The sequence below is a fragment of the Botryllus schlosseri genome, chromosome 14 (assembly GCF_051294905.1).
Source record: "Botryllus schlosseri isolate E-star chromosome 14, Bs_hap1, whole genome shotgun sequence".
NCBI lineage: Eukaryota > Metazoa > Chordata > Ascidiacea > Stolidobranchia > Styelidae > Botryllus > Botryllus schlosseri.
The window spans coordinates 6,552,341-6,565,877 of record NC_137249.1 but is presented as its reverse complement, the minus strand read 5'-3'; the positions used below and the strand labels follow the sequence as shown (position 1 = coordinate 6,565,877).

The 13,537-nt window shown below is 39.9% G+C and overlaps 2 protein-coding genes across 4 annotated transcripts; both read right to left on the bottom strand.

Moving 5' to 3' along the window:
- Positions 1 to 233: 233 nt before the first annotated feature.
- LOC145456387 (synaptic vesicular amine transporter-like) lies at positions 234 to 8,138 on the bottom strand. 2 transcript variants are annotated; one of them, XM_080334501.1, is made up of 10 exons: positions 7,538 to 7,821; positions 6,856 to 6,969; positions 6,567 to 6,791; positions 5,270 to 5,446; positions 5,068 to 5,210; positions 4,851 to 5,007; positions 4,493 to 4,640; positions 3,002 to 3,168; positions 2,798 to 2,940; positions 234 to 798 (listed from the first exon to the last, which is right to left on the bottom strand). In XM_080334501.1, the coding sequence occupies exons 1-10, from the start codon at positions 7,644 to 7,646 to the stop codon at positions 694 to 696; spliced, it is 1,488 nt and encodes a 495-aa protein (XP_080190627.1). In that variant the 5' UTR covers positions 7,647 to 7,821; the 3' UTR covers positions 234 to 693. The 2 variants fall into 2 exon arrangements, with proteins under 2 accessions (XP_080190627.1, XP_080190626.1); XM_080334500.1 differs by having other exon boundaries at positions 4,851 to 5,210; positions 7,538 to 8,138.
- Positions 8,139 to 11,647: 3,509 nt separating this feature from the next.
- Positions 11,648 to 13,241, bottom strand: LOC145456389 (uncharacterized). Of its 2 annotated transcripts, none has more exons than XM_080334503.1 (4): positions 13,083 to 13,241; positions 12,778 to 12,969; positions 12,337 to 12,596; positions 11,648 to 11,884 (listed from the first exon to the last, which is right to left on the bottom strand). In XM_080334503.1, exons 1-4 carry the CDS (start codon positions 13,224 to 13,226, stop codon positions 11,758 to 11,760), a joined length of 723 nt encoding a protein of 240 aa, XP_080190629.1. In that variant the 5' UTR covers positions 13,227 to 13,241; the 3' UTR covers positions 11,648 to 11,757. The 2 variants fall into 2 exon arrangements, with proteins under 2 accessions (XP_080190629.1, XP_080190630.1); XM_080334504.1 differs by having other exon boundaries at positions 13,034 to 13,179.
- Positions 13,242 to 13,537: the final 296 nt, after the last annotated feature.

Sequence of the window (13,537 nt, the reverse complement as noted above, 5' to 3'; positions counted from 1 at the left end):
TGCACAATACTATGAGCAATGATATATGTCGGAGCCGATTATGTCTATCATTCAGAGCTGTCGCTGTCAATACTTTTGTGGCGTACAATTCAAGTCCTCTGCTATACAGAACGTCACATGGCGATAACGAGGTCAACTCGCTCTCACAACTCATGTTCACTCAGCGATGCGCTCTTGCCGCTGACTCGCTCGCTCATCGATCGCCTCGAAAGGTATAGCTACGCATATTCTCGTAAACTAGCCGGTGCAACGGATATGCTTTTATAGAAACGATGGAAATCGGAAACTAGATGGCATTCATAAACATATGGATGATAATGCGGATTAGGAAGTCACTTTCCATAGATAGGAATCATATTAAGAATTAACAGAGATTGCCTAAAAAATCTAAAAGCAACGAATTTCCGCTAAATAGTAGCCTACCGGAACACAATAAAAATGTATATTACGACTGTGCATTGTGCAATTACTACAAACCAGCTTCTCTAAAATCTAGTCGTAAATTGACAAATATATTGAGGTCTCTCTGAAGTTAACAGCTTTCCAATGAGTTTCCTTTTCCTGTCGACTCGTTTTCAAATCACCGTCAGTGACTTCGGTGCGATGAGCCTAATCCAAAACGAAATATCGGGCTGTGTCTAAACCAGTAGTTATGACTTCTTCGCGGCGAGTGCGCTTGACTAGTTGTACAGTTTACTGCAATTTTTCGTAGGAGCCCTGTCGTTCAAGAACTCTTCCCAAGGACAGGCTCGTAGTCTCTATTGTGTCATCGCTGTTCTCTGTGGTGTCGTTTAAAATCTAGTAAAGATCAAAACAAACAGTGAGCATTGATGAAATAGTTTGCAAACTTATCAATGCGATGCCACGCCATATGTCATCAATTGCTTGGGCGCCTTGGCCGCTGCATTTCCGAACTTATATTCGCAGTTCGCACCCAACGAACGTGCAAAATGGAATCGTTGCACGAAATATATCGACAAAACATATTCCACCATTGCAAGACCACTGTTGTGTAATGTGTTCACATTCACGAACTGATTACATGGTTTGGATCAATTGAATATGAATACTGTCAGTATGACCATGGTGTTTCTACTAAAAAACAATGCAACACAAAGTTGCCGGACTGTAGTTCTACCATTTCTGTAGTCTTACCATATGCAAAATTTTCGATAGGTGACTCAGGTGAATGTCAAAAGTTTACAACTTTCCTGAAAATACGATTCAAATTCATTTCCGTACCGCACTTGCCCTCTATGCATAAATTTGACATTGTCACTTTCGTGTTCGACAACAGAACGTTTCGGCCTAAGTGGTAGTATCAATCATTGCCCGGTCCATAAAATTCGTATTTTTAGCATTGTATTTGAATATTGAAGTTATGAATGATGTACGTCGCACATCCATGGTTCCGAATTTTCGCCTATGACTTTCTGTGGTACCAGTTTCCTTATATTCAACCATATATAGGTATGCCCGGGTATAGATCCAAGAAAAGATAGTACCAATGAATATTAAAACAGTGTAGCCATACCGATCTACCAGACAGTTCATGCGCGACATGCAGAGGTGGTCAGTAACGAAGTACTACTTTTTCGAAGTATTCAAGTAGTTTTGCTCTACTTCTGGTACTTACTCAGGTAGATATAATTTTCTCTACTTCTACTTCGTGATATTTTGTGATCTATTTACTTACTTTTCGCTATTTTCAGTTTATCAAGTAGAAGTAGTGTAACCCTCCAGTTAGTAAGAGAATCTGGGAAATTCTCAGGCTGTTTTAGTTTTAAGAAAATTTAACTCGAACACAGAATTTCCGTTGCGTTTCACACAAAGTAGATATGGAGTTACAAATATGTTTTCACGAAAGTGAATATTATTTATGCAGCAGGTTGTGTGGCCCCTTTCGCACCGCATTGTCGCCCATATGACATATTTCTTCACAGTAAATATGCCCATCATAACGTTTGAAACTACCGTTTCGCAATCTAGCATTCACGCATCATATCTTATTCTAGCAGCCTATGGCGTGTCATAATCTGGAAAAGTTAAAATTGTCTCGACAAAAGACATGAAATACATTTTCCTCTTTTCTGAACTAGTATTGGTATTTCTCGTTCAATTCGCAGTATCATTATTTAGAGTTCTAATTAGTTTCAGTTCTTTTGTCTGGAGAACATATACATGTTGAAGTTGAAGTGTAAAAGCAAGTGTAGTAATGCCTTTAACTTTCGGAAATAAAGTTACACAATATGGCATTTTTACGATCCCCCATATTTTTTATTAACGTTAACCGCGCAAATGTTTATACCGAATCCGATACAACTTCTCCCTATTGCTCTTCGACTAAACTACTGGTCTTATAATATGGGGGAGGGCGCCATACCACGAAACTTTCTAAAAACGGGCTGTTCGAGTAAACAGAGGATTAGTATCCCATTTCCATATCAATACTATCATTTTCATCCCATGATGCGGACGAATGGTTATGCTATCGAGAATTGGATACCTCCTGGCCTCGTATGGATCAATATGAATCAAGTTTTGCAACTTTTGTACAGCTCAATTTGCAGCTTTTGACAATCCATGCGAGTAGACTTGAGTAGATTTAAAGTCTATTTCAAGTAGTTTTAAGTTGCTTATGGAGGAAGTACTTCGACTCGTACTTGAGTAGATTTTTTCGTCGCTACATCTACTTCTACTTGAGTAGCTTTCTTGACTACTTTGACCACCTCTGGCGACATGTCATGTTTCGGGGATTGACCAACTCGATGTATAGCCTACCCTACATGATCATTACCTGTCTCTCTTCCTCGATTGACGCTGGGGATGGATTTCTTAGCAGTAACACCAGAGGAGAAAAGGCAATGCTTATTATTGACACCGATATCATGACCCATTTGAATCCAACTTCATGAACGATAGTCCCAGCCAGAAGTGGACCTGTTGAAAGAACGCGTAAGTCCTCGCGCTGCGAGAAGCCACGCAGCTAGAAAATACCCACCGACTATAAATGCCATGCAGAAAGATGCGTCTCCGATCGCATATATTCTTCCATAAACGGAGGAATGTCGAGTGTCAGCCAAGTGACCGAGTATTGGGAAAATGGAAGAATCCACCATACCAGTCGCACCGCCTATTAGCAGGCCTGGGCCGATGATTTGCAGGAAGCTACGCAGAGAAGATGTGTCGCTTTTTTATTATTTACAGGACACGTTTAAGATTTATGAAAGATTCAATAACGTTATGTTGATAACAACAGTAATAGACATTCGTCGTCACAACATATTGGGTGGGCTAAAGAATCCTATATCCCAACAGTTACCGCTAGGGGGGAAACGTGGCCCATTGGTGCTTTCGATACGCCATTGAACAATGAGCATAAATTGTCAGGTTGAAATCGTAGGTAAATGTTATTGCCGGAATGAATCCATGCTGCATTTGGGAAATCGATCAGCAGGGTAATATTCTTGATGGTCCGTGGACATGTCAGCAATCAGCATGCGACAATTTAGCAAGAGTAGGAAAACGAACAAAGTTTTTGTTGTTTATCAGTATTTCCCACAGGGTAAATATCATGCGAACGCCTGAGTCCTGGCGCTTCAATAAAGAACGAAGTTTGAAAATACGCAACTAATCTAACCAGCGGACGTCGCGACCACCAGGTTGAAAGCCACTGCTATATTTAGTTGTATCATTATTGGGTTTACATGTTGTGTTGAACTATACTGTTATCGGACGTCACCGGTCGGCGAGCGGCTCATCCCCTGACCTAAACTGGACGTGTTGAAATGTAATTGCGTGAGGGAATAGTTCAAATAGTTGTAGCTGACCGGTATCTCAAGCAGAAAAGCATATAGCCCCTAGTCGAGTGATTCCTGACCGAGGTTCAAACGAACCCGGCGGTTCGCTGAGCCGGCCTCAGGGGTTCACGGGGGTCAAGACACACAGCTGACTCGTACAACTGAAATATCACGAATTTGCAGAATATATTCAAAATAATATATGTTTTTTGCTACAGTTGATGTGTTCTAAACACTGCTGTTGATGCACAGTTCATTTTGTGCACCAGATTGCCGATTTCTATATTCATGTAGTATAGGCGTAATGTGGTATAAATTTATTTTGCGACTCAGCGACAATTTTTGGTTCGCCGAAGTCCTGCATTTCAGCGTAAGCGTTCGCCAGGTTAATAAAGGTTGAGAATCAAGATGTAGCACACATTATGTCTTCACTGTAGGTCGAAAGTTCAACAGACCGATTGAAGAATATAATTATAAAAAGGAAACCCAAAAGTGGCAGCCAACAGCCAACAATCCCAACGAAGTGCACAATGTTACATGAAATGGCGGGAAACACCATACTTACCAACAATCGAAACTACGGACATCCGATGGTCCTGCCTGAATCAGCAGCGTTATAAAGATAATTGGAGCTATACAGAAGCACTGGTAACGTATATTTCATGTGTCGAAAGAGCAGACCTGATACTTACGTTGTACAGAATGGTAAAAGTATGCTCCCAACAGCCGTAACGAAAAACGACACAAAACATATCAGCCATCGATAACCGCTAGTTCCGACTCGCGCGAAGATCGCAGTTGCTATCAGGTACGATACTGCAGGTGGTAGCATTGCGACACCTTAAACGATAACCAATAATAGTAACCTATACTTGTGCACTGTACTGTGCCGGGTACAATGAGGTTTGCCAAACGACTGACGAGACCTATGACATGATTACATGGATAAACGATGTATAGTACGATGTCTAAGCACGCAACGACATCGGTTAAAGTACTGTCAATGTGTCATGAATAACATTTGTAAATGATGGATTTGAAAATTAATACCTAACATCCATTCCGCAGCGCAAAGAGTTGATATCAACCAAGTAGGAAGGCTAGTTTCTAGCACTCCTATGCTCATATTACCGAGCATGAGCGTCGATGCAGCAAGTAACACATAAGGGTCTTTCAGCAGAGTCCAAATTGAAGTGGAAGATTTTACCTGACACGAGTAAACGTCGTTAGAGAATCCGCAGACTATAGCCGAACTCCGCAAAATTACCTCGAACATCACTTCTTTTGAACTATAAAGTCTTGACAGCACCTGGATAATCGCCACACACCCGGCACCGCAAGCCAATATTATGAAGGGCATTTCTTTGCCTCCGGTTAACTGATACGTGAGACTAGCGAACGATGGACCAACTGAGATAAATTCATTGAAAATATCTTTAATGCGAAACATGAGGGATTATGTTACATACCTAAAACTCCCATTGCCAGTCCCCCTAACGCAATTCCAAGCTTTCTCCCTCTTTCGTCGTCATCTTGATACTGACTCGCAAGTAATGCCATTCCAGCTGTGGCCGCACAGGCGGATCCGATTCCTTGTAACGATCGGGCGAGAAACAAGGTCCCGTAGTTTTTTCCAAATGCAAATACTAGCGATGAGCAAAGAATGAGATGTATGTTAAGACAGGATTGAATAAACATATCTTAAATTTATGCGGATACGATTTGTGAAATGCATACGCTGTCATGGTTTATACCAGTGATGCCATACATAATGTGGCCTGCGAGGTCATTTTGGGTGACCAGCGAAAGTCTCCGTGCATTGAAATATGTATCAAGTGGATAATGTGACCAAATAAACTACTTTTTTATTTTATCATAAGGAAGTCAGCCTCGTAGCATCCCGCCTCAAAATCGGAAATTTCCGTCTTCAGCTCGATGGAGACTATGTTGCATTTAAAACAAACGATGTAATAAACAGTGTTTTGAAAATGGCCTTTTTAAAAAAAAATTTTGTTTTTTTTAAGTTGTAAAATTATGCCATAATTGTGTAAATACTTTCCAAAAAACATGTTGTATGAACCTACGGTCAATTACCTTCAGATAAAGCCGACGTTTATCGATATGGGATGGTTAGAACCGTCAAAATAGTCGGTTCAACATTCATAGTACAGATATTTCGTCAAAGGAGCTATATTTACCCTATATTTTCAATTGTCAATGTCAATCCACTATGACGTCACAATTGAAAATTCGTGACGTCGTGGGTTTAAAAAAACAATAAAAAACATGTTTTAAATTAGGGTCTTGTTTTAAACATGTTTGTTTTAAATTGATTTTTGTTTTAAATGCAACCCTAATGGAGACACGTCTATATGGATCATATCACACAATCGACCGCCAGGCGCACACACGCGAAGCAATAAAAGATTATTTTTTTTTACACTTTTTGTAAAATTAAGCCCTTTGGCCACTGCTTCCGCAATTTATGGATACCGCGACACTGTGAGATAAAATTCATTAATCGCACGAATTCTTCTAGCACACCCTACATTTGCGAAACAAATTTGTTCAACCGATCACTCTCGATTTAGATTCTACGGTTGATTTAGAAGTCGAGGCCGTGAATAAAATCAAACCGCTGAAGACATTCGCTAGTGAACAAAAGCGCGATCAGGATCACCACGTCTGATAGCATACTAATTCAAGTTTATGTCAATCACAAACATTTTTTTCCATCATTCCCATATTTAAAAAAAATAACCTTACTTAGAGACGATGCAACTATCACAATATAGCCGAAGAGCATGGGAACATCGTATCCGATCCTGTCGGTTAGAGGCCCGACGAAGATATTTGCAAGGAGCTGGACAAATGGTTTCGATGCCAAAAGAAATGCCAAGAATATATTTTTTGCAGCCAGTATTTCCTTATCTGTCTGGTCTGTACAGTCTGAGGATAATGCTACAAGACCAGCAATGGTTGCATTCAGTGCTGAAAAAAAAACGCCAATATCTATGATTGAATAGCAGTTTTCATCAGTGCAACTTGCACTCACCTTCCGGTAACGATACATTTGAAATAATAGTAGAAGTGCGGGTTATAGTTGGTGGAGTCTGATCAATTCGAAGTTGCTCCTCCTCTTGTATAAAATATTCAGGTAGAATCGGAACTAAAAACGAATCTCGAAATGACCATTTTCTTCAGTGAGAACGCCGCATTGCACAATAGGACGGGATATGGATAGCTGGGAGGAAATTGTTCGCGCACTCCCTTTGTTATTTTAATAGGCTAAATAGCATCTTGCAATCCAGATTGTGACGATGAAGCGTAAATTAACGAACAATATATGTTTAGTTATAGTCATATCCTGGTAGGCCTACTCTACTGAATGTATAGTGCTGTTTCAACGCACATAGGTCAAGCCATGGGGCAACCATTGAAGTGGTTTTGCAATTGCAATGGCTGTAGATTTCTGTCGGGAGACTGACTCACATTGTTCTACCTGTTCAAATGAAATGAGCTATAGAATTTGACATCTGGAAAGAAACATAGGCTACTTGTTGAAAATTCAACGTATTTGTCGATGCTGCTAAGCACCAGAAGGGTTCTAGCATCATATGCGTATGAGCTTCCTCGTATCGGTTATATGTCGATCTTCATATGGCTTAATCACGATACCATCGAGGACAATTAGGCATAACACCATATAGAGCAGTGTAATCCATAAAATGACTTACCAACACTTGTGAGCAACATATTATCAATCATCAACGTTGCATACACGATGAAAACTGCTATGGATTTATGGCGACAAACTCCGAAACAACTGGTTAGGACAAACCCCATGATATTATTCACGCAATTTAAAGTAATCTGAGTGAAAATGAAGTTTCATTAGGTTGCTGTTGCTGTCTGATGTTGTAAGCGTAACACAACTACAAAATGTAGTGCCTATAATTCGGAAATAATGAATTAACGCGCATTTCCAGAAATTATGTGTCTTATCGTACGTAATCTCATACCACTTTCCTTGATCATTTGGGTCCATGGCAATCGTATAAATATGCAGCTATAGGATGAATGCGTTGTTTAAATATTTCAATTGTGGGTGCGAAATCTGGTCAGCATAGTAGTAGTACTCTGAGACTGACAGCAGACACTTCCATACAAATTGAATGTGAAATAGAGTCTATAAAGTAAAATGTGTATATACACGAGTATTTTGTTTTAATCTGTAATTAGGGAACAAATAATGCTGGGGATCGGAATTTGCTTTAAACGACCTAAGAAGGGAACATATAGGTCCGATGATTTACAGTTCTTTAGTATTTAATCTTTCAAAATCTTCGACGTAATTTAGACGTTGTCTCTGACAGATGTAACTACTTGCCACGATATATTCTAATTGCACGAAACCAATATCATTAATACTATATATAGATATTTTCTGGCAATGGGAGAATTTATCTCGAGAGTATCAAATCTTTACCAACGATATCATGGTAGTGAATCAGGCTGCCCGATACGCAAAGACGATAATCATAAGGATATACATAATTGCCTTGTTGGAATCAAGTTGGTCTAGAATGCTGTGGTCGACGAAGGGCGCCACATGAAAGGTGCGGTTGTGTTTGACAAGTTTCACTTACCGAACCCAGAGATTGCAATCCATCATCAGTGTTACTATTTTCTACACACGAATTTTACGAATGTGCTGTATGCAATTTGTAGCCAACGGAATTGAATGGTGATTTGCGCTGACATATTACTATAAAAACCCTTCGATCTTTATCTTTTATATTTAATTATACATTGACAGAAACTAATGGCACAATTCCAATATTATATAAACTTATTATTATCTGGGTCACAGCATTAAGCAAAAACAAAAGTAGAAAAATCATTCTCCAAATAGAAAAGTCCAAACGTTCAATATAATTCTATACAAACCCTCAAGTCCACTGTCCGATCTATTTAGCAAAGCCCGGTGCGCTATGATGTACATTGTACTTGTACACTGTAGAGTTATATAGAATAGATTGTGTCGTTGAAGCCCCGCAGAACTAGATGACAAGGGGTGATTTTGTAACACTTGTTAGCTTATTCATGAGTCCTAACATCACGTCTATCAAACCTCAATTTGACTCAGTTCGTCAAAGTACACTTCGGGGTCGAGGGACTTCGAACCAAATAATGTATTGTATGAAAGTAGCATCTGATGATTACTATTTACATGGCCTTCATTGTACACGCTGGCTATTCACAATTTGTACGCGGGGGATACATGGATAAGTGCCCAAGTCCTAACATATATCCCTGCCTGAAAATACGATAACCTGGTTATCGAATCTAAGACATACTGATTAACCGTCCCGCATTCGACGGGTTAGACAGAATCGCGAGTATGCGTTGTATATTGATTCAGGTCCGCTATTGTTGGTATAATGAACAGTCAAATATCGATTTCGAATGAGATAGGCGACATATGTACCATACGACCATATGACACCATCCCTTGTATTGATCTGATTTCGCAGGCCTTATTAAATTAGCCAATATGATTTGCGATGGAAATCTGGTGTATATTCACTATTCAGTCTATATCCCATTTGTATACATGGGACGTTTCCAAAAACAAATATAATAAAGGTTTGACACGTATTTCACGCAACGGAAGGAACATTCATGTATACGCTATTTCGACTTGGATTTTCTCGGCGTCATGGATTATACTTGAAATATGTCAAAAGTGATATTTCAGGTCGGTTGTTTAATTGACTCGTACAGTACATGTTTTGAAGTTGCTTTATAACCTTTGTCCAGTGATTATTGTTTAAATATGTACCGGAAAACATTACTCGCATATTTCCTTCGACAATAGCGATTGATAGGAGTTTCGAATTGAGTCAGGATTGATCCAATGTTGTTAGGAAATTAGCAGATTTTAGGTGATCTGAGACACCTTTATTCTGCTTCCATATTTACTGATACTCTGTTTTCGACACGCAAGAGTTATCGCGTATGCCAATCGACTGATTTCCTTCGGAAAATATGTTTTGCAGCTAATTCATTCGAATCAGCGCCATCAGTACACTCATCGTTGCTCTTATAACATATCCGAAAGCGTACCAATGACGATGTGATACTATATCACTATATCAATTACTATGGCATCCGAACTAAATTATAAATGCGGTCTTGCAGATGTTTGATAAAACTGTTTATTTTTACCCCGAAACCTAAATACAGATCGTAATTTATAAGAAATTTAGTTTCTTGACATTCCGCCGAATTGCTCGTAGTAAAACATTGGGATGAAGTCATCGATGTGTTTGGAAGAGGTGAATAGTTCAGATTGTTATCAAGCGCATCAGATCACTAATTGACATTTATCAATACAACATATCTGGTGGGGCAGGCGGATTCTATACCATACGCCGCATATCATTAGTTTAAGACAGGTTTGGTGATAATTACATAGGCCATGATATGAACGCGGGAGAAGTTAGCATTAATGAGTGGATCCATTTGTATGAGAGATTAACTCATTAGAACATCAATGCTAGTATTCAAACTGATTAGACTTTCCTAACGCAACGGGAAGTGCTGTTGTGGTTGGTTTGATTTGCAAGATATGTTATAGTCCTATACTCAGGCTGATCCGTTTTGGGGTTAGATGTTTGTACAGAACAAACACGATTAAAACATGTTCCTTGTTTAAAACATGCGTTTTATTGTATTTCAGATATGACGTCACGCATATACAATTGTGAGATCACAGCGGACATGGTCACATGATTCCCTATGCTTGCAATTGAAAATATAGGGTCAACACGCCTCTTTTAACGAAAAAGGTTGCCTATACCCCTGCCCTAACGAACCAAAGAATATCTTTGACCATGACTAAATCGTCATGCAGCATTTTTACGGTCGGCGGTCATCGTCATCAGAGCATCCATTCCGTTCCTGTTACCTATAAATATACGTCCTTTAAGCTGTTCAACCGACTATGATTTCGAGGGTTTCAACCATTCTATATTGTCTACGTCGACTGTATCTCGTGAAAGTCGTCCCAGGGCTCATGCTACAGCGGTATGGTTCTCAACCGGTGGTCTGCGAAGCATTTTCAGGGGGGCCGCGAAACCTCAAAATTTGAAAAATGGTGATTAAGAACCTAACTTGTATTTTTTAATCAGAGAAATTACGAGGCAGTTTCGCTTCATAACTGCTAAATCTTCAGGACTCAACTAAACAGAATAGCCGTCTGGGGTTGTTGTTGTGGCTGTATCTGGGGTTAATGGTGCTTGACTACTATATTCTTGTGCACCAGACCACTTCGAAAATAATATATCCGCAACAATTAGATTGATCGGATGACTAATACAAATTTAATAACAGTCTGAATTGAATATGGACTCGATAATAGGGCCCGTCGGAGGTGAAATGTTCTAATAATGTCCAAACTCAGTTTAATTGCCAAATTGCCAATAGCCTACTGATACCAACATATTGCTGGTTACAGATGTTTTTTTTATTAAATAACATTTGTTTAAATGACTGTTTGAAACATGTTTCAACCAAGTTTGTTAAAGCACCTGTTAGTTTTAAATACGCCCCTAATCGTCATTCTAGCTGCACAGTGTTCGCTCAATGTCTTACAAAAAAAGTAGTGCTGAATAGGGCCGCTGTATAAGTCCGTAGTACAAGAATCACCCACAAAAGCATTGTTATCGTTCAAGTGAACACCTAAGTCGAAACATCATCTTAATCGACGCTACACCTTCGCACAGCAGTATCTCTATAGCACACCGACGCCCTTCCCCAACATCATACCAAAACGGGCAGGATCACCGGAATGGAATTTATTGGAAAATAACGAAGAAAACAGGAATATAAATATGTGGGATTGCATGATATAAATGACGTAGGAAAAAGCTTGCAGCGGAATTGACCACATTCATCCGACCATGGAATACCCCGCCTCGCAGGGTATGTCCGGGTATCCCCTTTGCACGAGAGCGCTAACGCACTCGTCGACTTTTACCACTTGGCAAGAAGGCGGAACGTTGGTGAATCTCGCTCGCCTGCAAGACAATGTCATCATTACCTCGTGACCACAATTATCGCCTTTTCACAATGAATCATTGAGTCGCTATATGAATCTTTTTAGAACTTGATCGGAATGTGATTCCGTCTTGCAAGCCTTTGCTTTATTATATGATACTTGTTTGTCGTTGTGCTATAAAGTATCAACATCAACATGATTATGTATATAGGGCCTTCCTCTCAGTTATATACATCGCTGCTGTGAGTTCTATGGAATCAACAACGATCCGCTACAACTAACGAATATGTGTGAACGAAAATCGTGTAGGGGTGGATTCAGATCACTTCGTTTTCAGATACACAGTGAGATAGTTGATGAAAAACTGTTACACCATCGTATGCTGCTCATGAAGTAGTATCGATTCACCGCGACAGTCATCATCGGGGCAGTATAATCGAGTGTGTAAAATGTCCCACCATTTTGACTTACCGACTGCAGCACGCTGATTCGGTCCTACGAAAAACATACACAACATTCTTGTAATAGATATCTTCGAAGGTCATCGTTTCCAGGTTGAAATTTGGCGCTGCCGACGGCGGGCAAGATAAATTGTAAGCCTCCTCTTCAGATACTTCGATCACTTCATCGATTTCCTCCCCAGTGTCCTTTTCGGCAGCGAATTGCGACTTCTTCACAATGACGTTCGGCTCGTCCGCAATGGTATCGGCGATTGCTACTTGACATTCAAGCTGAAGATGCACAATCGACGATAATGATTTACAAGCCCGAGAAGGAAATTGAGCACTGAATTAACCCCACGGCTCGATTGCGATCAATCAAGGTATCACAATTATTTTACCTTCAAATCGATTCAAGGGTCGCACACAACTTCACAAAAATTAGACATCACATAGACAAATATTGACTTACCGCCACATAACGAGATGACACACACTTGCAGGAAATGCACGAATCTCCTTCGAGGGTCCATCGGTTTCCGAGTGAATATTCCTTTAGAGTCGTAGAGGTCTTGTCTCGGCAACCAGTATCTCTATAGCAGTATGCGTACGCATTTTCGGCACCCAAACACATTGCCGCAAACGATACGAGTAGAAGATTCATCTACAAATCAGACGTAACATCTTAAATGATACAGAAACACCAAACTTCGTTTCAAATATTTTACTTCCAGAGCAATTGGTAGCAGACAGTTATCGAGAGGATTTGAAGCTTACCTTGGTTCGACCTTCCGGATTGTAGCTAAGAAACTTGAATATGATGTCTTCTGCGATTAGCCCCAACTTAAATATTGCTGCTCGATTGCAGCGCAAAGAAAGAAGTCGCGCGCAGATGACGTTGCGAAATCGAAAATCCGTCATATTCACTGTTACCAGCGGCACTTCATTGTTAACTGGCCATGAATTTCGACACTGGCGCTACGAATGTTTATGACAAAAGTCGCAACATCAAGTATGTCAAGTATTCATGGATCAGATTCGATTGCGGGTGGTCATAAAAAAAGATCCCATAATATCTTGATGAATCCAGTGGTTAATGGGAACCATTTATACCTAAACGACCAAAGTATTTGTGTTAATGGTAGCTGTAAAATGCTACCAAATGGTATTCGTACACTTTGGTACTCTATCTCATAAACGTGCGATTGCAAACTGTTCACTTTGCTCAGTTT